The sequence below is a fragment of the Cydia pomonella genome, chromosome 7, assembly GCF_033807575.1.
Source record: "Cydia pomonella isolate Wapato2018A chromosome 7, ilCydPomo1, whole genome shotgun sequence".
Classification (NCBI taxonomy): domain Eukaryota; kingdom Metazoa; phylum Arthropoda; class Insecta; order Lepidoptera; family Tortricidae; genus Cydia; species Cydia pomonella.
In genome coordinates this window covers 13,660,292-13,686,600 of record NC_084709.1, presented here as the reverse complement: position 1 = coordinate 13,686,600, position 26,309 = coordinate 13,660,292, and the positions used below count along the sequence as shown (strand labels likewise).

The following is a 26,309-nucleotide window of genomic DNA, read 5'->3' as shown; positions in this document are numbered from 1 at the left end:
CCGGAGTTAAAAGCTTTAAAACGCAATCATTTCAAAATAGTTCATATTACGACCAAACTCGATTCATTTGGCTCACGTATAAAGAACGTTATGTGTTGAATTTAAATACGTGTAAATGTAGCTTCGCGTTGGACAGCATTCAAATACCAATTTGATATGCAAAAGCGGTCGTATCGAAATTCTTTATAAAAAACCGCAATGTAACCTGTCTACGAAAAGGCTGTGAGAGCGTAATGAATCACTCGACAAAGTCTCGAAGAATTATTAAACCGGATAGCGCTTTAGGTTGGGCCAATAAAAAAAGAGAGGGTAAATATTTAAACACTACGTTGTTAGCTCATCGAATCGTATTTATCGCGGATACCTATTTTTGACCAGATAATAAGGTATATTGAGTTTTATGCCATAAAATATTATTAACTCTATGAAATCAGGATGCCTGATGCTTGTACCTAATTGTCGAATGTACCTATGTACCTATATTCGGATGTTTAATCTTATATGTACCTCTAAACGAGCAATTCTTGTATATTTCTATATTTCGGGGATCTCAGAAGCGGCTCAAACGATTTCTATGAAATTTGCAATATGGGGGTTTTCGGGGGCGAAAAATCGATCTTTAGGTCTTATCTCTGGGAAAACGCCCATTTTTGAATTTTATATGTTTTCCGAGCAAGGCACGGTCTCAAGCAAACAAAATTCCATGTGTAATCTTACTGAAAAGTAAAAAAAAGGGAATTACTTTTATATTCCCGCATCTCACCTCTAGTAAGTGGTTTGATGCAAAGTGCTAAAGGAATATTCTTTTAAGATGACTAAAAAGAAGTACGTGACTTTACCTGCATTGCTTTTTGCAGATCACTTCAATATGACTCCGCGCTGGGTCATCGCATTACGTTACCAGTACCTACATGCCTATAAAATAAGAAAACGCACAAGGAGACCTGCCTATAACAATGCAATATACTTTTAATTACCAATATAATTATTCTGTATATAATGTTTACTTATATCGGTACCATGAAGTGTTTTAGGTGTAGGTTTAGCAAATATTTTTTTAGAATATGGTTAAGTATTACTTATTAGCACTATGGTACGCGGCAACAAATACCCCTAATTTTTATTAATCTTCCTGTCCGTCCTAGTACAAAAAGACTATGCGCCTAAAATTGCTAAGTAATTTATTTAAGAAAAACTATTTTAAAGGCCAAATGAGGGGATAATCGGTCACGTAACCGACGTTGTAGTTCGAGCTTTCAATCAAGTCGCGTATTGGTTGGCACACCGATGATTTCTTCTTTGCACCATACCAAAACAAAACCTATCACAAAGAAATAAAGTTCATTATAGATGGCGACATTCATTAAATCAAAAAGGCGCTGGAACAGGCGAATACCAGTCTTAAACCTTTCACGATTAAAGTAACATTTGTGTAGACCCTTTAATTGACCGTGTTTTATGTGAAATCGTGGAATTATTAAATGTGATTTCGAGAAAGGATGTTAAATAGTCATTTTGCAGAGTGCCAATTTACGTTAAATTGGCCACAGTTTCGCGGAGACACTGAGACTGAACACTAATTGATACTATCATGATTTCTTAATCGTATAATCAAGGCGACAATTAATGAAGTCAAGCTTGTTCCCACGTAAATAAGCATGTAGCAAAAACTAAGTAGATGACTCCTTTCGGCTGTCAGATTACTAAATCTGGCCAATGACCCAATGCAAAAAATAACAGGTATAAACGATCTTGTATTGAATAGATATAAGCAAATGAGCATGAACCTCATATTTCCATTGAACACTAGACCGTGATGGAGGGCAAATATTTGCTAATTATGTGCTCCACTAACTCGGCCGGTGCTCATGCAAATATGATCGGCGATCAGAGCCTTTCCGTCGTCTAGACACGCCAAACTAGACCTGTTTCTATGGCCATATTTAGCCAAAAACTTGAAATCTCGAATGATGATGATGCAATATTTCAAACTATTGAATTTCAACGAATTCACAAATCATAATTGGTAAATACTTGCGGTTTATTTGATTGGATACCTACTCAGTATGATGGAGAACTGAGTTGTTAAAATAGGGATTTCACATCAGCAAAATATCCAGACGCAGACGAAAAACCAATGTCTATCCAATTTGCGGAAAAGTTAAATTATGGAAATCATTACCACACATTCCTGTTAAAAATATATACTTATACCAGGGTATGACTTATACTGAGATTAAGACTAATTGTCTCGTGGCATGGGACCGATCGGTGTGCAACGGAAAGGTCGCCAAACCAGTTAGTCAAGCGACACTGGAAGATGTCTGGCAAAGCTTGCGGCATACTTGCCGCCCAATCTAAGTGGTATTATCTGAATATGTAGGTATAGTTGTTGAATTAGTAAACGCAACCACGAAGAAGACGAAACAAGGCGATGGCATAATCAAAATTGGGTGACAAGGGGCGCATTTTGTATGATAGATAGATTAGACAGATAACACTTTTATTAAATTGCTGCAATTACAATGATTAGGCATAAAGCTACAAGTTGCAATTTTACTAGTACAGTAAGCTTCAACAGTAACAAATGAAAGATCGAGCCAATAGTATCTGCCACTCTGGTATACTCTTCCATATATAGATATAACTACATTTTGCATTCAAGAGTATCTGTCACAGACTAATTGTTCTACATAATAAAGACATATCTCATTTTATTAAGGGTCCCCAGCAAGCTGGATTCTCCATACAAACGTAGTTACGGTCTCATTTTAAAACGACTAGCTAAATTGCTTTAAAACTTTGTTTCTACAATAGCATACGGTATATCTAGTCTTGTAATTAGTTTATGTATCTTCAGATAACACAGATAAAAAAAGTCAGCTAATTTAAGTTCTTCATACAAATCCTGTTTTTGCTCTATTTCGTTTGTTTTATAAACTGGAGCTATATAAAGTAAATAATAATTACATGACTAGCTATACCTCATCATTGTATGTGCAAAGTTTCATTACAATCCAACACCTAATTTTAAAATGAGAGCGAAACTCCGTTTGTATGGGATAGTGAAATTCGGCCGAGCTTGCCGGGGACTCTTAAGTCATTACCATTAGAGACTAGGCTAAAGTGTGTAGTGACCAAAACTTTCCTCGCCATGAGTCAAACGCATGTCAAACACCGTTTTACCTACACCTGCAAATTTGTAACTTACAGTTTTATAAAATCGGGTCTTATTGGTACAGTTTAATAGAAAAGTCATCAAAATGATGATAAAATGATTCAACAGAACGGGCAGGATAGTAAATTTCGATGCTAGTGCGGAATGTAAGTCATTCCTACACGAGTACCGAGATATCGGAGTGTGAGTGAGTGAGTGGAGTATAAGACTCGGGACGAGTGAAGAATGACATTTCCGCATATGTATCGAACGCTTTGTATTTAATACAGTTGCGATAAAATAAGAAAAAAAAAACCGTTTTATGCAGGTTCTAATATATAATTAATATTATAGGACATTATTACACAAATTGACTAAGTCCCACAGTAAGCTCAATAAGGCTTGTGTTTAGGGTACTTAGACAACGATATATATAATATATAAATATTTATAAATACTTAAATACATAGAAAACACCCATGACTCAGGAACAAATATCCATGCTCATCACACGAATAAATGCCCTTACCAGGATTTGAACCCGGGACCATCAGCTTCGTAGGCAGGGTCACTACCCATTAGGCCAGAGCGGTTGTCATAAGCGATACGCGATAAGTGTTCTTGTCAAGTAATCGTATAATTTTTATTAAAACATTTGTGAATGTTGCACTTTTTTTTAAAATATTTTATATAAACATTCGAAGAGGCCTAGCAAAAGAAAATTATCCAAACCGGATCTGTCTAGTTTTGTAAGACGTCTCTTAATATCTGCTATTTTATTACAATGTTCATACGATTTAAAAATAAGTCTCCGGGCTAAAAAATTAATGGATCGTAAAGGAATTTGTAACACTTGCACACAAAGGGACAAGGTGAACAAGGTGCACTTAGTTCATCGAGCTTTCATAATGATAAAATGCGGTTGTTGCGATTGGCTCACAAGTCATGTATTAAAATTAATGACAGGAAATATGAACACAATTAAATAATAAACCGTTTCTATGATAAAGTCGTCGTTGTCGTTTTAAGAGTAGAAAATAATAATGCATCTGTATTACGTAAAATCTGCATATTGTAGAAAACCAAAAGTCCCGAATACCCTTACTTCTCTCTACTTTTGTTAAAGGACTGTTTATGCGGCCGATCGGAAATGCCGGGTTTTTTAGAACATGTGGTCAGATTCTTATACAATGATATGGTCCCACCGCGGACCCACACATTTGGTGCAAGATGTAAGTTATGGTAAATTTAAGAAAAATAGTGAATTGACTAATTTTAATAAAATATGATCATAGTACATTTAGCACCTTTCTTTATTTTATTTCCTTTTTACCAGGGAAAGTAAGATATGTTCATCAATAAGCAAGTCTTCTAGCACGTAATATAGAAGTCGAACGGCTCATCGAGACAATAGCCCAGGGCAATTACAAGTCTTAAAAAACCGGTAATCATACACTCATCTAAAAAATGGCATAATGAAACTTCCGTCATATTGCTCGTGGAGAAAACGCAAGTACGGTGCGCAGCGCGGTCCAACGCTCGACAGAACTGGTTCAGAGCTACTGACTACTGTACTACGGTTTTGTTTAAGACAGAGCGCAAGCGACGGTTGCGAGGTGTGAGTGACAAGGACAGGTAGCATGGCTGCGCATACGCAAGTTCGGTAGTGAAAAGGCAGGAGGCCGGCGGACCGATTGCACTGATCCCCCAGTCAGTGTCTCGACCCGCGTGCAGCTGGTGTGCGAGCCAGCCGCCCGGACCACCCGTTTTACTTAACTCATTTTAAATCGTTTCATTATGAAATACTCCGAATCTAAGAAACCAGTGTTCAATTAATATGAGAACGTGCTATTTAAATTAAATGTGAGACCGTATTTTAGTGTTGTGGTTAGACTCTAAACGTGAAATTGTAAGTTTTGAGAAACCGGAGGTGGCGCTAGAAAAATAACTGTTAGGTTTAAAACAGGTAAGTTGTGTCACAAAAGCTTGGTTTTAGGGACGGCTCGAGACGCGCAGCTCCTGTCTTCGGTGCGAGGAATGCAGTTTGACAGCATAATGGACATATGCGGGAACAAAAGCCTTGTGCATAGTCATCCCTGGCTTTTTTTTCGCTCGCTTTCTTGTGTTTGAGGAATGTTGTACGACAGTGAGTAATATGGAACCGATATGACGTGTTTATGAGATGGTAGAGGTAATGCTGCGAAATGAGCATAATCTGACGTGTCAGGGTGAAGTATCTCGCAGGTAGCGGCGCTGTCCCCATTTACCTGTACGGCAAGCGAAGGGGAAGGGACGCAGTTCCCTTTACCGGGAATATTTGTTTGTATAGAATAGACAAAGCAACTCTAGCTTTAAGTAATGTATGTGTTTCACACCTTGGCCGAGCAAATCATAAATTAAGAGATCATTGTTCTCTTAGAAAAGGGAGGTTGTGTACAAAACTAACTTCTCACGCCCCGCCGACGATTATCGAAAAATCGCCCACATGCCCCGAAACAGGTAAACACTTGAATTTGTGGCAGCACGTGAATTGTCACGGTCCACGGGGCTTTATTGAAGATGTTCCGGCCAAGGACAGGCTAAACAACATATAAACTGGGCAATGTTCAGTATTACCTGCCCATTCATAGCTAGTCATCTGGATATAGGCTATTAACAATGTGTGAAATCAGTATGCAACGATTAAATAAAGTATATGTAGATGCATACCTACCTACATAAGGAAATAAGTACTCATAAAGTTATTGTAGAAATAAAGTTTAGTTATCTCTAAAACTAGGTACTATTTGTTGTTCTTAGTTAAATATCATTACAAGATTTTAATATCTTTTCTTTCAAGGGTAATCATACATCGGTTTTATGTCAAGGCAAATTATGAACCTTCTAACAAAAAAAAAATAGACGAAAACCAAACAATAAACATACTAAAAGTCTGGAAGTGGAGATACGAGTATATCTACCTTTCCAATGGAAAATAATTATCAAATTTTGACAGTCTTAAAACCTGCATTATGAGCAGCAACACATTTAAATTTCAAATGACAACCAGTGGCGTAGGAATTCGTTTCCCATCGCGCAGTGTGCGAGGTTCTCATCGCTCTGGACAAAGCATCTTTAACAGGTCACAGTCATTGGACTCATGTCACGGAGTTTGCACCACGCTACCTGCATAACCAATGAATCTGGCGCCTGGTGATAACCCCTCGATAAATTTTAATAGCCCCATTTTACCCACGAATTCGCAGTTTAGTATTCAATCTGGTGACTTGCGTGGTATTTACTCGTTATTTCGTATCTGGCTAAGTGCGGGTCTCATCGATAATCGTAAGTGAGCAGATAAGACCCTGCTCATTCCGTACGCAGCACATGCGATATCAATTAACCCGCATGTTCCACAATGCGTGCATTTGTTTGCAACCTTAAGCAACTTTGACCTTAACTTGATAACAATTATCTTTTTCATGATATACTGTAAAATATTGTTTGGTATAGTAATTTTATACGTATTTTTATATAAGTCGTCAATATGAAGCCTTATAATGTGGTTTATGATTGACTGGGCACCCAATCTCCTTGTATGACACAAGCTTCATCGAGCTATCGTAACCGCAAAGTACTTATCTATCGTTTCTATACAGCTTCATATATCTACGTAAGCTGTAACCTTATGATTATGACGAAAAACAGGCGTATTCCGTACGTAACATTCAACAACGGATGCGTTAGAATTGATATCGGGCTAACTTAGCTTATTTCGAACATGACTATGAAAGGCAAGTGCGAAGGCGCCCTATCAGAAATACCTAAAAAGTTCCCATATGAAGCGTGTGATACTATACGCACATGATTTTTCTACGAGGTAAACAATGAAGGAGTAACCGGAACAAGCATACGCCGACAACATAGTTAATTGTAGTCACCGTCACTGACTGGGACCCCAACCAAGCGAAGCGTCATACTGCCACTGTCATTCAAAACTTGATGACAGTACAAACGTTTTAGGCAAACAGATTAAAGTCTTAAAAAGGCTTAATCGTGATCGCAGTTACGCATGCATTTCATCAGAATTGTCACGTCTCCATTCACTTGGAACTCGCAAATCTCCAGGTTGCTCAATAATTTCAACCGACCTCGTCGTTCCTGTCATTAGTCACGCTTTTACCGCTCTCTTATTAAGCCTGCAGCTTAAATAGCCCGTTATTGTCCGAGAGGTATCGATATTGTGTTTTGTCGGCGAGTGACTCCAAGATTCTTTCCCACGTACGGGTTGTCCATATTGTGTGAGACTGTGTAGACGTGTGATGCTCGGTCGGACGCTCTCATCTGCCGCAATTAGTGTCCATTCAGCGGCGAGTCGACGCGTGCCGGCGCTCTTATATAAGTACAGCAGCTGATTACTTTTAACTGGTTATCATTTTGTTAAGTCAGCAACAAGTACCTATGTGGGTTGCTTGAGCTGTGAAGGTGCTCTAAGGATATCAGTTTATATTTAAACATGAATAAGTCGGTATATTCATGATAGTAATGTTTATTGCTTATCGCAAAATGCTGCGGCCAATGAGATACACTTAAGATTTAATGAGCTTTGGTAACGAGCACATTAATAAATACATATATTACGAGTGACAAAGCAGGTTCAGGGATGGATTCTACCGGCAGCGAGTGCGCCTGTGCCTGTCATAAACCGTGGAATGCTCCCGCACCCCGCGCCCGCGCTGCGCCCGCCCTGTGGCCCTATTATCGGTCACCGCGTTAGCAAACAATGTTCATTTAGGACATGTCACTCCGTCGATACATTCAGAGATATTTTTTGAAGAAGTTGACAGTACGGCATAATACCTTTTATATGTTTTTTTCTGGTCTTGGACTTAAGATTGAGCTGACTTAGCTACGCTGTGGACTGTAAAGAATTTCCGAAAACTAATCGATTGGCAGATCGCGCCGTGCGAATCGGGCAACGTTTGTCGCCGCGCAAACTGGTTTTCGCGTAAAATTCGCGTTGCCAAGCGGTGCATCAGCACAGGGTCAGGAGAGTAGGGAGGGATGAGGGGGAGGGGGCGGTTGGAAACGCAGGAGGCGCATGAGCAGCGGCCGGTCGACGACCCGCCGCATGCCCTGCGCCGGCGCAACATTCGCCTCTACCGCCGACTATTCTAACACGAACACGACCAAGACGTTGGCGAAATTCCTCACAGCAACTACTAGCGTTGCTGTATTGCTTACAGTGAATCGAAAAGCAAACTTGTCCTTAGTAAAAAAAAACTTCCCGCCAGCACTAAATCACATACAAGAGACAAAACAAATTTTTAATTAAGTCACAAAAAATCTACTTAAGGCAAGGTCACTACATCTGATAAAGTTATTTGTTACTGATGATTATTTCCTACCACTTACTACCACGCTTACGCAAGACTTTTAATTATAATCTTATGCAAACAATGATATTCGATTTCAATTGTCCATTAGCCTATGCCCCCTAGTAAACGACCTAGATAATTTAAAGTGCTGGACATGCGATATAGCACAGGAACAGACTTGGCATGCCAAGGTTGGACCCATTAACCACAAATTGTCTCATAGACGTATTCATTTATGAGGTTATCTCAGAAGTAATACAAGAAGACGTAACGGGCGGATTCTAAATAAGTAATGATCGAAATGATGATGCTTAAGGTGTTCGGGCCGGGACGAAAATATTAGTTTATAAAAAGCGATAGACCCGAGCGCCTAATGCGAAGCGTGGGCGAGAGGTAGCCGCATCGTTAAATAATGCTGAGAGGTCATTGATTGGGAGACGGCCGTGGATGCTGCACCTATGAGAGCTACAACTTACATTCAAACTGTAACTTACGATTTCTAATATACTTTTGTTTTTATGCCCAAATACTTTCAACAATAGAAGACTGAAAGTTAAATTTAAGATGCTAGCAAAAATGTTGAACGGCAAACAACGCTACACTACAGCTATTTAACACATTGATCCCAATCATATCGGACGGAATAAAATTTACCGTTTAAAGTTCTAATTTAGTATGGGTAGCGCATGGCACTTGTCACGATGAGGATGCTATAGCCGCGTGTATTTATTTATAGTCCCCTTTACTACTGAATTTGTTTATATAATTTATTAGATTGTAGTATCTAACTAACTGACATAAAAAATAAATTTTCAGCTCCGACGTACTTACTTTATTTTATTTTTGGTAAAATTATTAACGAACTTAATATTCCGTGAAAAATAATATTTTTGTCAATAATGAAATACGATTATGGACTTGATAAGCTTGGCTGTTTTGAAAGTGATGTTCAATGTCGTTGATTACCATTAATTAATTAAGCGTCAATTAGACAAAATTAAAAAACATATTTTATTTTAAGATTAGTGTCAATACATATTTGAAATTTACTCACCCCCTCTCTTACTCCTTAGTCATTATATTATTATGGTCACTATTCATGTTGTACATATTTCTTCATTTGTTTCAGCTAATCTAAGATGGCGGTGCTTGGTATGGTGTCCGCGGTGGCGGGCTTCGTCAAAGTCCGCTACCTGATCGACAAGGCCGTGATCGACAACATGGTGTTCAGGATGCACTATCGCATCACATCCGCCATGCTGTTCCTGTTCTGTATACTCGTCACGGCCAATAACTTAATTGGTGAGTTGCATTATTTTTACACGTCTGATAGGTTTGAAACTGGGGGCGCGTCCCATAGGAAAAAGGCATATAACCCTTCCCGATATTTAGGGGCCGCGATCTAAAATACTCGGGATCCATTGACCTAGTTGGGAAGTTTGGGGTCCCTGATTCAAAATCCGAGTGTTAGTACTGTTTGTGATGAGCACGAGTATCTGTCTTGTTTTATGTGAATTGAAAGGAATAAGTAATATTTTAGGACCTAAGTACAAATTTAAATATACGTTACTATTGCTAGCCTTACACTAACAGTAGTGCTGGTGTCAATATTGAATTAAAACGAGCGTAATTTATTGGGGAATAGGTATACTGTTGTATTTATCTATTTTCATTGGCGTTTGCTGGTGTAACTTTATACAAGAAGTTGAACTTATCTAGTTTAAGCAAACTGCTAGACTTACTCGTGATTTAAAGCAACCTCTTACCCTCAATGAGGTATCGACAGACAATATAATAGTAACATTTTAACCAAAACCAAACACCGCAAGCAAAACAAACATTAAAGGGAATAATGTGAAAGTAGAAACGTCATCACGCTTCAGCAACATTACTTTCGCAACATGAGCCAGACATAGGTACAGTGAAAGTAATCAATATTCCTCTAACACATATCGCAAATCTGTTGACCTGATGAACTAGACATACAACAAAGAATCCTCTCATGACATGAAAGATAACAGTCCGTTGTAACATGAGTCATTTTCAGGTCATTCAGTAGTGGTGCGGAAACGTAGTACGTAACAGTTACCCAAATTGATACGTCATCGTCATCGACAAATTGCTCATACAAACAAGACATAGCCGTTCAAATACGTATGTTAGAGTCACTGAAGCGAATCGGGTCAGTGAACTGCAGCTAGTTAAGGATTTGTCGTGCACCGTCTCAGGTAGCAAGTGCTATTGTTTTGAATTACCGAATCATTCTGTGACAGTGTAAGTACGGAAACTTGAGATAATCATTCACTGTAGCGATTCCATTGTAAATTAATATCCCGTCAATTATGAAACTATTCCCTTCATGAATATTAACAAGGTGATGTCTTTTGTTTGTTAATGATAATTACCTTGCGCATAATCTACTTGGATTGGTACAGGTAGACTTGTTTTATAAGTAAGTATAGTGATTTTTTGCAACGTTCGTCGTTCGTGTATAGATTTTTCAGTGAGACGAAATCTTAAACATGTTTACTTAGCCATAAGGCTCTGGAAATATACCAAATACATCCGTATTAATGTCGTACTATTAGGTACTAGATAATTTGCGCACCGCTCGTTGTTAAGGGACTACGTAATCTACATTAAAGTTGGCTTCGCAAACTAAATCAAAAAGAGTGCAATAAATTCGCACTACTTAAGGTGCAGTTCGTTCAGAAAACGGAGTTTTAAAAAAAAGTCGTAGCGTTTTTATATATCATAATACGGCTGCCATGAATTTAATTAGCAATCTTGAGGCTTTTCCGAGGACTTTTGCTCTATAGAAAAAATTCACGAACAATAGGTCTAAAATGCACTTTAAAAATTTGTTACGAATATGCACATATGAAAATTTCTTCTAAAAATAGGCAATATCATGTCATGTTTGAGGAAATGTACCGATTACTTTATCTTTTTTTTAAACGTACAAACAATTAAAAAAAAATGTCCCGCATTTCTATCTCGCTCAAGCTCAGTGAGAATGAGAAAACACGAAATTACTGGGCCGTAAAGAAAAACGCAATATTTTGAGCCCTATAAAACAAATAATTAATCAGTTATCAGGAAAACGATCCTAAATTGTGACAAATAATGTGTATTCAGTCGGCAGCATTATGAATCTTGCCCAGATTATTATTACTTCACCAATACCTCCAACTCATTTATTAAATTAGAGAAATTGGTGCCAATATATCAAAGCGCACGTCCAAGTGGATGTTCTATCAGCTGGCTACTAGTAATTAGAGGTTGATCTGTAGCGCCGCAGTGAAGTGGCAACAAAGGCGGGAACTCGAGCATACGGTGTTTATGTTCGCGTTATCGCATACCCCTCGTTCAGCCGACGTAAACAGATTCGGTAATAGCCACTTATGAAATACTATATTGTCGTATTATTGTTTGTAACATGTTGCGGCGCGTATACATGTTGGTCTTGTGAATTATGAGTTATGACAGTCTTTTTAGAGCTGAATTCCAAAATATTACATACATAGGTACTCCTAATTCGATTTCAACGCAACGCACAGTGTAACTTGTTAGTTCTATAGAAATATGCTTAATGAAGACTATAGGATAGCAAGTTAGTATCAACATCGGTAAAAAATGCTCATTGATTAGCTCGATAAGTTCTATTCAAAAGTTCCTATCAAATAATTACCTAATTTAGCAAATTGCATGAATTAGCCGTGCAATTTAGAATGATAACAGACTCGCCATCTGCAATTTGTCTCTAAGTGGCTGTTAATTAACCTAGCTATTCGAATTGACTTTATCCACTCTAAGTACATAATACTTTGGTAACACTCTTAAGACTCACATGACATGTAAATTTTGGAGCAGGTAATTTAATAAGTGGGCCATCTTAGATGTAGATATTAATATAGATTGCCCCCGACTTTCGTATAATGCGTTAAAAATATAAATAATCAGGTCGACTGATAGGCACTTCACATATCTCAATAATATTTGAGGAGTTGTCCTGTCAAGTCATTATCAAAGCGCAATTCTGGCAAGAACATCTTGTTTCAAATAAAATATCAATTAGTTACTAAATACCGGAGAATAAGATAGTAAACATGAACTGGATTTGAGAATCTTCTGCTGTTTTTAAAAGTCTGCTATCTTATGAAAGCACTAACCTACATGTGCAATATGAAACGCTAACAATCACATTTGTAGCGACAGTCGGTAATTTCTTTTAAAAGTTATGTTGCATATTATACCTCCAAATGCCACTTGCATTACAGTTGGTAACGCGATGTTTAGAATACTTTGCCCTTACAAGATAGCAACGTTTTAGTTCGTGATCTCTGCCCATAACACGATTAGGTATAAACATGCACATTTGTGCTCCAGGTGTTAATAATCAAAACAATTGATATCGTGTGCGTCAGCCGTTGCTGTGTCGTCTACATTTAACTGGATTCATAGTCAAGTAAGCGATACCGGGTGATATGTTTGGGCATCGAAATATCAAGCAAGCAAATGTATTTCGTATCTTATAGTATCCATTAACGTGTTTTAAATATGTGTAGGTATTACCGACCTTTCCAAATATTGTGAAAATATAACTGTGGCTAACAATCACACATATAGGTATTATGTCCAAAAATACAATATAGCAATTAAAATTCAGAAGTTATTATGAATAGGGTTTATTTCATAAACGGACAATGAAGATGTTGCAATGTCCATCACCAAAACAATCATCCTTCCATTGTTACCTCATGACCTGAATTAAACCAGCACGAGTTTTTCATAAATTATTCGAAGATTTGCAGAATTATATAGATCCAAATGAATTCCTAGAAATGAGGACCAGACTTCTTGTTGAGAATTGATTACCTTCCTCATTATTATTTAATGCAATTATAGTTACACGGCATTACAGCATAAAAATACCAATACGCTGAGAAACTTAAACTAACAAAATATTTCATTCCAAGAAAAACATTATTGAAAAGTAGGTACAAGATACACAGGAAGAACAGAAGATAACACATCACATAACAGTAGTAGTATTATACACCGACTGTGGAAGGCCTATCTCATATAAGGTACTGTTTAGTCATAGGTTTTTATTGTAAATAATAAATATTTAAAATTCATTTCCCCTACATTACAAGTCTATACGATGATGACGAAACAAATATTTATTAACGTCTCGTCAGTTTTGCCGGATGAATATTCGTATTAGATGAAAATATATGTTTCTCGTAGAATACAGAATGCTTAAAAAACATAGATAATTAATTTGAGATCCTTCTATGTAGCTTGTTTGTTTATATACGAGATCAATAAGACAATAATCGTCAAAAAAATCCTAAAAAACATATTTTATCTAACATGCCTAATTGCCTACCACCTTTTAGACTTATCAGAGTTGTGAAGTCATTCGGACCGTTCAGACAAGAAGTTTCGAAATACTTTTTATACTAGGTAAAACCTTGATCACTGTTTGGATTTGCAATGATGAAGTCGTCAATAAATTTCATACGTTGCAAAGTTCTCCGTGACCTAATAACAGCCGCCTGCAGCTGTGCAACCTGCGAGCGGTCACCTACGGCGATTAAAGCCCTTATCTCGCGTCTTATGTACACAGACGATGCAATTACCATAACAAGAATAACCTGAATCGATTGCACGGTGCTGAAGGGTTGGTGTTATTGGAAACATATTGTAATGTAGGGTATGTCTGGCTGGTATAACAATGCTTGTTATACATACTTTGGGAGAGGCGGGTACGATAGTATTTCAATACGAATTAAATAAAAGCTACAGTCATGGAAGCGGTTTTAGACAGGATCAGCCGAAAAGAGATACATATTATCATCTGCAATCTGCACCAACCAAAATTAACTCTTAATTATGAAATAAATATTAGCTTAGGGTGAGGGTACGTCGTAAATGTTTACTTCGATGACTTAAGTGTCGCTTACGATCAAGCGATTCTGCTGCTCGTTTGCGTAAAAAAACATAACTTCGAAACATTAAATCAATGGACATTGCGAAACTATCAAGCTATTTTGTCTTGCACTTTTCGTTAATTCGCTATTGCATTACTTTCTGTAAACTTTGAAAATGATATACCATTTCCTTGAACTCCTACATGACATAATATTTGCATGCTATATAATTGATGTGTAGTTTCAAATATAATTGAAATCTGAACCAGTACAAATACGTTCCAATTCTTAAAACATTACTTTGTGGTAGTTTGATGATTCCTACTTTTTCCTTATCGTCGTCTCGTCGTCGTTTCCTTGTGAATTTAGTAGCAACTAAGACGCAATTAAGACTCTAAAAGCCGTGTGGTAAATGGATTGTCAGCCGCATCTACTACACTGTTAAATTAGAGACCACAATAGTTTGCACCGACACACACACACACACATGCATACGTCCGGCTAACACAGCTTTTATTCCATTCAATATTTTCTTACATTCACGCGATAGGCGCCATACCCATCTTGCAATAACTGTTTATAAACCTCTCTAGTATTATCTCCTAATGATTGTAAGCTTCGCTCTCAGCGTAACACCGAAGTCGAGCACGCGGGATAATAAATAGCGAGCGCTGATGATAAATGCTCTAACTAATGCCCTAAATGCTCGTTATTGCTCAATCAACGCGAGGCGAGTCAGTCAAATTCACACCTAGGCTGTTATTAGTGAGTCATGTTATGTCGGCCAAGACATTGTTTTGAATGTTTGTTGAACTTTCCTTGTTTGCGAAGGATTAAATTCTTACGGTACTTAAGCCACGGCTCCAAATTAGAATAATTTTTTAACCGTATGTTAAGTTATTGGTATTAAGTACCAACATGAAAACCGTTTTTTTTGCTCTTCCTAATTATGGTTACGGCGGGTACCTTTAAGACTTACATTTTTGAGTTACTTAAGCGTACAATAATATAACCAAGCAAAAGGAATTAGCTAAGTTAAAATTAACGTCATCAGCACTATTAAGACCAAGAAATGATTATAGTTTTGTTGAAGCTGCGTTCGCTTACTGAAGTTACCGAGATTTTTATATCCAGAAAAGGCAGACAGGTTAGTTTAGCAACTGTAAGCAACGACAACTTTCTGTAGGCAGCATGACCTATCCATAAAAACGTTTATAGCTACGATAGTTGCTGAGAACCAGAGATCAATGAACTCTTAGCAAACTAAGAAATTACAGCTTTATTAGGACTATGAAGTTGTTTGATTGTTACAAGATATTCTATTTTTAACGCCGCTGTATTTATTGAAAACGAATGCACACCATCAACATTTTAAAACATGAACGTTGACATAGAAATTTCCGACCGGCCTAGTAAATATTGGTCGGCACTCGGCCGCCGGAGGGCAACGCGCAGAACCCACATGCTGCTCATATTTATCACAGCCGATGTGGCATTTATTTAACTTTAAGTCGCGGCTTGACACCATTCTCGGAAACAGACGCAGCAAAATAATTTTCAATAAAACTGTATGCAAACGTTACTAGTTTACCGCGTTATAAAATACAAACAGTATCCGTATTCATTCAACTCTTGAAATATTCAAAAATGTTCTTTTTTTATACAACAATTGTGATTTCTTGTAGTTGTGTTGACTACTTGACTTTAAACGTCAAGTACTTTTGGTTTCAAATGAACAAACGAATTAAAAACTGTAGCTTTACTCTTTAACTGCCTATTTAATGTATAAAAATATATCTTCATTCATTAAGCCCTTGTCTTAATTCGACTGTTGTTGTTAATTTTAAATTTAGTTATCCCGTATTTTATTCTTTTTTAATGAGGTACTAAAGTATTGGTTTATGAATTATGTAGAAACACTAGTTATAAGAAACATGTACCGTGTGTGCCCAAATAAACATTAAAACATTTCTAGTCCGCTATAGATAAGAGTAGGATAGTCGGACCAAGCCAACTTTGCATGTCTGAATTTTCTATGACATAATGTAACATGTCATCATAATGAAACGTGTATAAAGACACTTACATATACTTAGTTCTGTCAAAGTCGGTGCAGAGTTCACTTAAACGGACTTTAATTAACATATCATATTTATCTACAATCTCAAATCCAATCCTTGCCTCCGATGCATTAAGATCGTGACTCCAGTAAGTTCTAAGCACATTCGGTTTGCCGCCGACTGGACATAAACGTTATATTTATAAATTTACGTACATTCTATAAATACCATGGTAACCCCAGCGGGCAAGGTGATCGAGTCACGGGCGCAATTGTGACGGCAGGGCAGCTGCAGCCATTACAGTATTACTGCCATCCGCCGGTGCAATGTCGAGGTCGAGGGAAGTTATAATTGCACTATTGCACTATCGGAAATACAAGTGAACCACAAAGTATTAAATTAAACTAGTTCGCCAGAGACGAATCGGCTAGCACGTGTAATACGTGTTAAAACAATTTGCTAAGATTGTATGGAAAACGCATCTAATGACGTCAATAAATGCAAAGATCACCAGGCCGTCTTCTGTGCAAGTTTTTGCTCGATTAAAAAATGTTGAATGCGCCAAATTAAGAGAATAACTTATAAAAATGTTTGTTTCTGATATTTTTTTATTATTGTTTAAGAAAGTAATAACTTAGCATTTTTTATAGGAAACAAGTCGACCTATTATTATCAGTATAAAATTTGACAAACTTTGAAGCTTGGAAGTAATATCTTAAATTGCATATGTGAATATTGCATATATATTACGTACAATATTTTTACCCAGCCACCCGTAAAGATTGGCCGATTTAATACGTGTGTTATTTATGGATGTACCGCCAAAGCAGTTTTAAGTAAATTGTAAGAAGCTCGATGAAATAAAAGGCGCTTAATCATAATCGTACAATGTCGAGGTCATCGGACATAATGATTGCAATCTTACGTAGACTTCACGGTTTCATTTATTTGTGTCTATTCACAGACTTCTATTAATATTCTATGATGATGCCATAGTTTTCGTCATTATAGTTCACATACTTTGTTAACCGCATGCGGCACAAAAGGTACTACTCTTAGAAACGGCACTGTTCTACTGAGACACTGCTCGGTTTATTCTTCGTGTCCATATAAGTAAAGCGTTATTTAAGTTCTACCTAACCTACATCTATGTACCTACCCATAAAAGGTTGACAGTGTTTTAATGCTTTTGGTTCTTTTCTGCCATTGTCAAGTCACGAAATACAGGTGTATACTTCCTTTTTGGTGGGACTGAATATAAATGTTGTCTGTCGACTGACCCGTTTGTCTAGTTGCGTTGACCTTTATAAAGTGGCATAACTAGTACTAAGATGTACGTCGTATGATGCGACACACATTATGTAATTACTAACTAAAGTCGTTATTACTGCTGATAAATTGTTTGTCTCGTAAGTATATTGATTTAGGTACTATTTTGCAGTTAAAAGTTCAATACTCGTAGGTTGTTTACTAATATAGTAAAAACATAATTGTAATTTTTGTGACTAGACGCTTGAAGAAGTGATCCTGACAGTTCCACTGGCGTTCTCATTAATTATTTAATTTGTATTAAAAAGTAGATAAAGTAGTATTGTAGGGATAGTTTACTGCAAACAGGGCTAACGGCATTTTTTTCGTTAGTTTCGACTTGCAATTATACGTGCTCAATCACTTGACGAAGTTTAACAGGTTTGTCTACCATCGTTCACACTATTAATTTTACTGCAACCACAAGGTTCACCGTCATTTAAGTTAAGAGTGTTGCACTAAGCCTGTAAGTAGCATTAAAAATATTTATGATGTATTGTTTCTTTCAGGCGACCCAATTTCCTGTATCACCGAAGGCTCGATTCCACAGCACGTGATAAACAACTTCTGCTGGATCACATACACGTTCACGCTGCCGTACAGCCCGGCGGTCCAGCACGCCCATCCCGGCGTCAATAATCTTGGAAACGAATACGCTCACGAGCCTGATGACAAACGCATACATGCCTACTATCAATGGGTGCCGTTTATGCTTTTCTTCCAGGTAAGAAAAAACTAACAATACATATTTGACAATAGTAGTTTGGACAGCCTCAATTCATTTGTTGGCCTGTTGGTCATCCCTAAGAGTGGGCCAGTGTCAAGCATTACCACATTTATTTATGGTCATTATGTGTAAAGCAACTCAATTTACCTAATTTTAAGTAGATACACGTGGGCCCCAAAATAACTGTTTACTCACATACATTGTCGAATTGGACAAACCGCCAAGTGAATTTGTGGTGGACCGTACTTACGTATAATTTTAACCTTTGATCGCAAACGACCATTAAAGCAAAGTACTTGTATGTTTTTAGAGGGTTTTGCGTAAGGTCGCTAGCTCCATCATCTTAAGTATGGCAGTTTAATATCTATAAAAGTGTATACCGAATATATTAAGTTCACCTCTGTCTACGCACCATTAATATGCCCGTTTTTGTAAGACGCTCGAAGACATACATAAATGTCGCATAAATACGTACACAATGATGACGACATCTTATACCTATTGAATAAACATAAAAAAACCGCTTAGTCAAAAGTTCAATGATGAACGTGAAAAGGCCCTTCCCATGTCTACATATACTGGATAGACGTCTAATCTACGTAAAACGATAAAACTTAGTTTGAGTTAACTTAGTGCATGACTACATGTCTGAATATTCAAGGAAACTGCATGTAATCGTCAAATCGTGCAAATATGTGCATAACCAATTTTTTGTCATTATCTGCTGTATGACTCATTTGCGTTGTAAATTGTCAGGGTCTCCTATTCTACATCCCCCACTGGATCTGGAAGAACTGGGAGGAAGGCAAAGTGCGTATGATCTCCGACGGTATCCGTGGCACGGTGGCCAACATCTCTGATGACAGGAACAAACGACAGGTAAATGTTTAAAAACCAATTTGCATCATAAAGTCCACTTAAAAACAAGTAAAACTGTTCACTATGTACAAAAATTATATGTGACCCGTGTTTTTGCTATTGAGCGAGTTTGAAGACGAAACGCAAATTAACCTTTAGACCGTATCGTATTATTATAGTGGGAAGGTTTACTAATTACTAAGTAATAACTCATTAATAGGTACCGAATGCCCATAATGGACACAAAAAGAAATTTAAACTGCATCAAATCACCAAAATTAGTATGAACCGTTTGTATTATCTGGCATTCTAACTGTTATCTGCATGACGAACACTGAAAATATAGATACAAAACAAACGAACCCGATCTGATTATGATTTAGATTTGGCATTGTTCTAGTCCATGCCACCACGTGTTTGGTAAAACACAAATTCGTTATTATTTTAGTGATTGTGTTTAGCCTTGGCCTGTTTTTAAAACACTATTGTTATCACGACTATGCAAATATGAAATAATGTTAAACAAATAATTATCTTCTTTCAGAACCGACTCGTCGAATACCTCATAGACACGTTGAACATGCACAACACCTATTCCTTTGGATATTTCTTCTGTGAGGCCTTGAACTTTATCAATGTTGTAAGTATGGACCATTCACTTAACTAGCACTTAGTATAGTAGTAGTACCGTAACAAAAGTTGCTGGACAGTTTACTACTTTGTAAAAGCAATATACAGATAAATATGTTGTCCAATTAGAAATAACTATTACGTCTTTCCTTTGCAAATATTCGTGTTTTAACTCTTTCCTTAGTATAGAAAAATAAGAGATACGCTGGATCATATTTGCGATAATAAGATGCCAGTGATTTTCCAAAATAAAGCGAATAATTTTAAATCCGTATCTACCTACCATCCAAAATTGACTAAGAACAAAATGCACTGACATATGCACTTGATAATTTCAGGTTGGCAACATCTTCTTCCTAGACAAGTTCCTCAACGGCGCCTTCTTGACATACGGAACTGATGTAGTGAAGTTTTCGAACATGAACCAAGAGCATAGGACAGATCCTATGGTAATATCATTTAAAACCTGTTTTATCCCTATTCTAGCAATGCAAGTATCATGAGTGTTGTGTTATCGATTAAACTTCAACTTCTGTCCTCTAAATAAGTAATCAATATCGACAATTTTAATGCAATAACGCAATAGCATGACGGGATACCGATTTAACAAAGACTCAAAGATATTAGTTGACTAAACTGTGATTCTAAATTGTAAATCAATTTTTAAGTGGATTCTGATCGTTTATATTTCACACTCTACCCGACTACAATTTGCATACTCATACTTGTCTGCCTATTGCATTATGTTAACATTATTGTTGTTAATTCCAGATCGAAGTCTTCCCCAGACTGACGAAGTGCACATTCCACAAATATGGTGCATCTGGTTCAATTCAGAAACACGACTCATTATGCGTCCTTGCCTTGAACATCCTAAACGAGAAGATATTCATCTTCCTATGGTTTTGGTGAGTACGTCTCTTAATTACGAGTAGTTTAAAGATAACTCTAGATATGGCATAGTATTGAATTGATACTTTGATTTTTATTAATTAGCAATTTGACATAATTACAAGCACAATTCATCATCCGACAAATACAATATGTAGGTAATGGTATTCTATTATATTTATATCAATATATACTTATATATCATCTTTACTTATAGCTCCGACCCTTTCGATCACTTATACTAAACCAATTGTCTGATTATACGACTTTGAAAATCATCAATCAACCGGCCTGTATGAGCCTGTTAGGACAGCTTTAGGTATCATCCTAGAATTTAGTTTTATGAAGGACTGATGAAATAAATAATTAGGAAAATAATACAGACTGCAGGCAGATTCTACAAACGCATTAATCAAGCGGACGATGCCCTCAAAAACACTGAGATAGGACGAGCACTTGCTATTCATATCTAGATACAAATATCACTGAATGTACTATTGACGTGTTTCAGGTTCATCATCCTGTCAGTAGTATCGGGGCTGGCGCTAGTGTACTCTGCGGCTGTGATTCTCCTGCCCAGCACCCGTGAACAAATCCTGAAGCGTCGCTTCCGCTTTGGAACGCCGAAGGGAGTCGAGGCTCTTGTCAGAAAGACGCAGGTATGTCAAGATCATTTGTTAAGATTATTGTTCATAAAGCTCACGAGTTTCCTATTTAATCTCTAATGCTTTCATCAATTACAATCTTAGATGCATCACCTGACTTACATGTTACAAAAATCAAAAATAGCTTGTTTTGAATTAATTACGTTGAAGATGGCAGGATTATATTCACGCTACTGCCCTCTGCACAACGTTTTACATACATTTTTTAGGATTATTTATCATTCTATTGATCATCAAAGGGCGGCCGATGGGTGCAATATGGTGACGAAAGCATAAGATTGATAAGACTTAATAAGTTTCGAGTTATATTTATGTATAAAAATATATGCATTTTTTGTTATTATATCATTGTAAGTTCCAAATAATGATGAAGTATCACTTTACGAATACGCACCTCTTACATCTGTAGATGTAGAGAGGTCATTTCCCCTGTATAAGTGTATAGTGAACTATAAAAGGAATGGACTGAAAATATAAAGAAAAATTACGATTAATTATTTCAAGAATAAAACGCTATAACTTTTTTGAAATTATGTTGTCTTTATTTAAATCGATTGTAGTCGTATTCATATTACGTATATCGTTCAACATTATTTTGACGTAATTTGCATCCGTCAGCCGCCCATTATTGATCATGCATATGTTTACCATAAAAACCAAGCTAAACTTAAGCATTTTTGCAACAGGTGGGCGACTTCCTGCTTCTGCACTTGCTCGGGCAAAACATGTCGATGCGGGTATTCGGCGAGGTCCTGGACGAGCTGTCTCGGCGGCTCCACCTCGGATCCAACCCGCCCTCCGCGCCCTCCACCATCGAGATGGCTCCCATATACCCGAATATAGACAAGTTCTCCAAGGAAACAGAGACGTAAGCGACGATTCGTTTAAAGTAGTACACAATTTTGTCCAGTAGTCATTTGATATTTGGCATAGTGCCTCTGTTAGACTATCAAATAATGGGCAGGGTAAGATATTTTTATCTTAATTCTTGGTAAAGAGGCATTCGAAAATTCGGAAATGTGTATTACTTTATATTGTAACTCGGTTTATTCATTTAAACCCTTAGATATTGCAGGTAACGAAAATAGACGGTTCATGACATTCCTTTTTATTAGAATAGAGAAGATGACGAAAACGATGACTGCGCATGCTAACAACTAAGCCTCGGTTTGCCTTTTTTCTAAGCTTAAGCTTTAACTTTGGGTCTCAATCAAATAAATTAGTGTAAAATATTTTTTCAAAATTGTACGTTTTATTTTGTGAATAAAATAGTTAATAAATTGAATTTTATAGTGTGAAAGGATAGATATAAGGAGTGATCTAATTGTTACGATATTTTAATTTGTGTGAGACTGTCGCGTAAAAGTCGTTGATATATGTGAACTAACACAGTAAAATTATCGAATTCTAGTAGTTAGAAATTCAATTGTCGTTACGAAACAAAACTGTTTGTTAATTTTGTGGCTAATAAATAACTCAATAGAGACGACTCTGCTAACATAAACGTAAACTCGCAGGGACGGCCTCTCACAGGATGGTTTAGACGGAACATGTGAGAGATATTAATCTAGTTCAAATATAATACAATAACTCTTTTTAGTTTTAAAATAAGCATATGAAGACTTGTTCTAAGATGCAATTAGTGGTATAACTAAATAAATGCTTTTATCTCAACACTTTTACACTTTAAGCTAACGAGTAATTCCGTATTTTAACATTTTACACCTAATAATTGACGATATTATAGAATTAAATTTACACAAAAAGACGAATAGACATATCACCAGCATGAAATGATAGAATTTTACTTTTTACTAGTAATAGGTACAAATTAATTACTTAAGTGGTAGGATTTCGGTGCAAATTATAAGGTACTAAACGCGTAGAGAATATTTTTGTACTCAGGTAAGTTACTCGAAATATTGTGCCATTGTAACAAATCCTTGTTATGCCTTTTTGGATGAAATTGGACACCAGATTTGCATTTCCTGACTTCCTACGATACTTTGTACAATGTTTTCCTTTTTTATGTCTCGAATGTTTTATGCAAATGATATACTTAGTTGTAGTTTATATTATTTTCAGTCATTTTAGCCATATTCTTAAGGGTAAGATATCAATCATTTATAGAAACTTCCTACATCTCCACTGTATTTTCCATATTGGATAAAGAATAGAATAAGTAGTAAGACGTTACTATTTCAGTCTTAGCAGTATGCCTGTGACATTAACTATATTATTTTATTTTACTACATAAACAAGATTTTGTTTATATTCTTAAAAATATGGTAAATACCTGTAGCCGATCATTGCGTACAATTATGTAAGAAAGACTGCTACTGTGAAACTGTGTGCACAATTTCACGTAGTTTTTATGTAATTTGGTTATATTTTCTTTCAAATAAACGAATTAAAAGTTTTAATCGTATTTATTTCATGTTAATCCCAATACACCACCACCGATTATTTTTAACACAGCGTTGTCTTAAAAAATAAACATGTTTTAGCGAGCTTATGGTAGTAAGTGGTAAATAATAAACAAGTTTCCATCGTTCAGATCGTATCTTATCTAAATGAATAAGATACGCATGAATAAATACTTAAGGGTAAGGAGAACACTACTGGTTACAGTAGAAGTTCTGTTTAGCGTGAAAAAGTTCTAATAATTTATCCAATATTCAATATGCTATAAAATGAAGGCCGGTTTCTTCAGTACATTTAGGTACATCAGTTCACCCGCTATGTTTGAAAATACTGGTCATAAGTATAGGTACTTCACTTAAAATTCCCGAAGTACAGCGACAAGTCTAAGAAGACCTAGCGCCCCGGCTGCTCTTGTGTAAAACACCTAGTCCTAGCAGTGCCGTAGGTCGCTGAGAACTTTTCTCATAACCTTTGCCACGGCACTTAATCAGTTGATATTTCATCCTGGGACCCATTTCTCAAACAGTACTATTGTTTTTTTTTTATACCACGTTGCTAGTCAAACAAGGTTACAGCCCGCCTGATGGGGGGATTTGCGTTTCGGGGTATGAAAATGGCCAATATTATTAGTGTTAAAGTCTGTGCGGAAAGAGAAGAGTCGTAGAATGTATGGGCTTCCTTACATTCCACGACTCTTCTCGTTCCTCACAGACTCTATCACGATTTGACAATTCGTGGACTAAAAATATTACTCTAATATCGTTCGAGAAATAGGCCTAAGTAAGGAATTCACTTACCGATTCCCCCAGTCGAGTTTAGCAACGAGCTTCAGCCGCAGCGCCCTGGTCTGATCTTGGGTAAGAGTTCCAGCTAGCAACGCCCGTCGGCCGCTGAGCAGTTCTCTCATGACTTTCGCCACGGCGCTGAACCGGTAAGTCTCGCGTTCCTGTGAATTCGAATTTTTTATTTCAATGTACGGCATTAAGTAGGTTCCTAGTCAGCACAAAACATGAAGATTTGTATGTCGCTTATCAAGATACGAAAAAAGCAAATCGATTGAAAAATGAAACTAAAACCGCCACCTTCTAAGTCATAAGAACTTAAAAATGTTGCCTATGCCGTTCGCGTCATAAAAACTAATCGAATGATACTTTATTCACCGAAATCGGTTGAGTGAATTTGACGCTACGGTGGAAAATAACACAAAAATGCATATACAGGCTGCTTCCCGTAATCGGGTAAAAACGGAAGTAGAAACTAGTCGTCAAGAGGTAGTGACCCCTACTCCCCTCACTAATGTGTTAAGGCCCATACACACGAGCTGATATATTTTTCAGAAACAATTTCTATAGTCTCAGAATAAATTCACACAATGACATGACATTTTTCATACAAAAAGGCAGGTCAGACAATATCTGAACTTATTCCGAATAGAATTTCAGGTGTTACATTTCAGAAAAAAAAACTCTTATGTGGTACGCCTAACAATGTGTATTCCCATTAGTCCCGGTTGGGCACATATGGGGTGAATTCATATAAATAATTCCCATTTGTCCCCGCTTCATGTATGGAAGCGGTCACGCGGGACATGGGAATACACCTGTTTTAAGATCATTCAGGGCTGAGTAATATTTTTACGCCATCTAGATTATTGCCAGAAAACTATTACAACATAGAGTACTCTACGCTCATGTAATGCTCCGAGATCTACATTTCTGTTACGTGACAAATTATGACTCATACAAGAACAAAGAAATAGAATAAGTTAAAATAACTAATTATAAAAAAAAACGCGTTGTGAATGTGTAAAAACGGAATGTGCCATGTTCCGTTAAGGCTTTCGCAATATTGCTTCAGTGCCTAAGACTAGCCAATGACTGCCCTTATAACCAGTTTATGGCTGACCGGTTTTTATTATTTCTTGTTGCATATTTTTCTTTATAGTCGGGGGGAGTTACAAAGCTGGACAAAAAAAAAACACGTATATAAGAGCCACCTTTAAAGTCGCGGACATTCGGAACAAAACGCGCGAAAGCAGACGGCGATGGTTTGGACATGTTCAACGCCGTAGCGATGACCATATTACAAAGAGTGTAGGTAACCACCGAAAATGCTGGGGTCACAAGAGGAAGAGCAACCATCGCGAGCCGGACTTCTGGCCGAAGGGTGTGGTACTTCGGCGGTTCCGCGGCAACAGAAAACTGTGTAACCGAAATGTTTTTTAGCTTTAGGAGTTACCTGATAATAAATTATATTTAATTTAATATTCCTTCCTTTTTCCTGGTTCTTGAAG

The 26,309-nt window shown here is 37.0% G+C and overlaps 2 protein-coding genes across 6 annotated transcripts in view; one reads left to right on the top strand and one right to left on the bottom strand.

Moving 5' to 3' along the window:
• LOC133519864 (dedicator of cytokinesis protein 4) overlaps nucleotides 1-26,309 on the bottom strand; it is a 99,052-nt gene that overhangs the window by 60,599 nt on the left and 12,144 nt on the right. For all 5 annotated transcript variants that reach the window (XM_061854019.1, XM_061854021.1, XM_061854022.1 and 2 more), the window contains exon 4: nucleotides 24,814-24,962. In XM_061854019.1, the coding sequence (XP_061710003.1) occupies nucleotides 24,814-24,962 (149 nt within the window). The remainder of the gene's footprint in view (nucleotides 1-24,813; nucleotides 24,963-26,309) is intronic.
• LOC133519866 (innexin inx3) lies at nucleotides 4,851-24,011 on the top strand. Its single transcript, XM_061854026.1, has 9 exons — nucleotides 4,851-5,123; nucleotides 9,644-9,816; nucleotides 18,331-18,545; nucleotides 19,305-19,427; nucleotides 19,951-20,046; nucleotides 20,375-20,485; nucleotides 20,808-20,944; nucleotides 21,439-21,586; nucleotides 22,279-24,011. The coding sequence occupies exons 2-9, from the start codon at nucleotides 9,654-9,656 to the stop codon at nucleotides 22,462-22,464; spliced, it is 1,179 nt and encodes a 392-aa protein (XP_061710010.1). The 5' UTR covers nucleotides 4,851-5,123; nucleotides 9,644-9,653; the 3' UTR covers nucleotides 22,465-24,011.

What these genes read in the sequence shown, in the direction of transcription:
- LOC133519866 (XM_061854026.1), top strand. Translation starts at nt 9,654, where the DNA reads ATGGCGGTGCTTGGTATGGTGTCCGCGGTGGCGGGCTTCGTCAAAGTC. An exon ending in CGTTTATGCTTTTCTTCCAG is followed by an intron (nt 18,546 to 19,304) that starts GTAAGAAAAAAC and finishes GTAAATTGTCAG; the next exon opens with GGTCTCCTATTCTACATCCC. An exon ending in TTCATCTTCCTATGGTTTTG is followed by an intron (nt 20,945 to 21,438) that starts GTGAGTACGTCT and finishes GACGTGTTTCAG; the next exon opens with GTTCATCATCCTGTCAGTAG.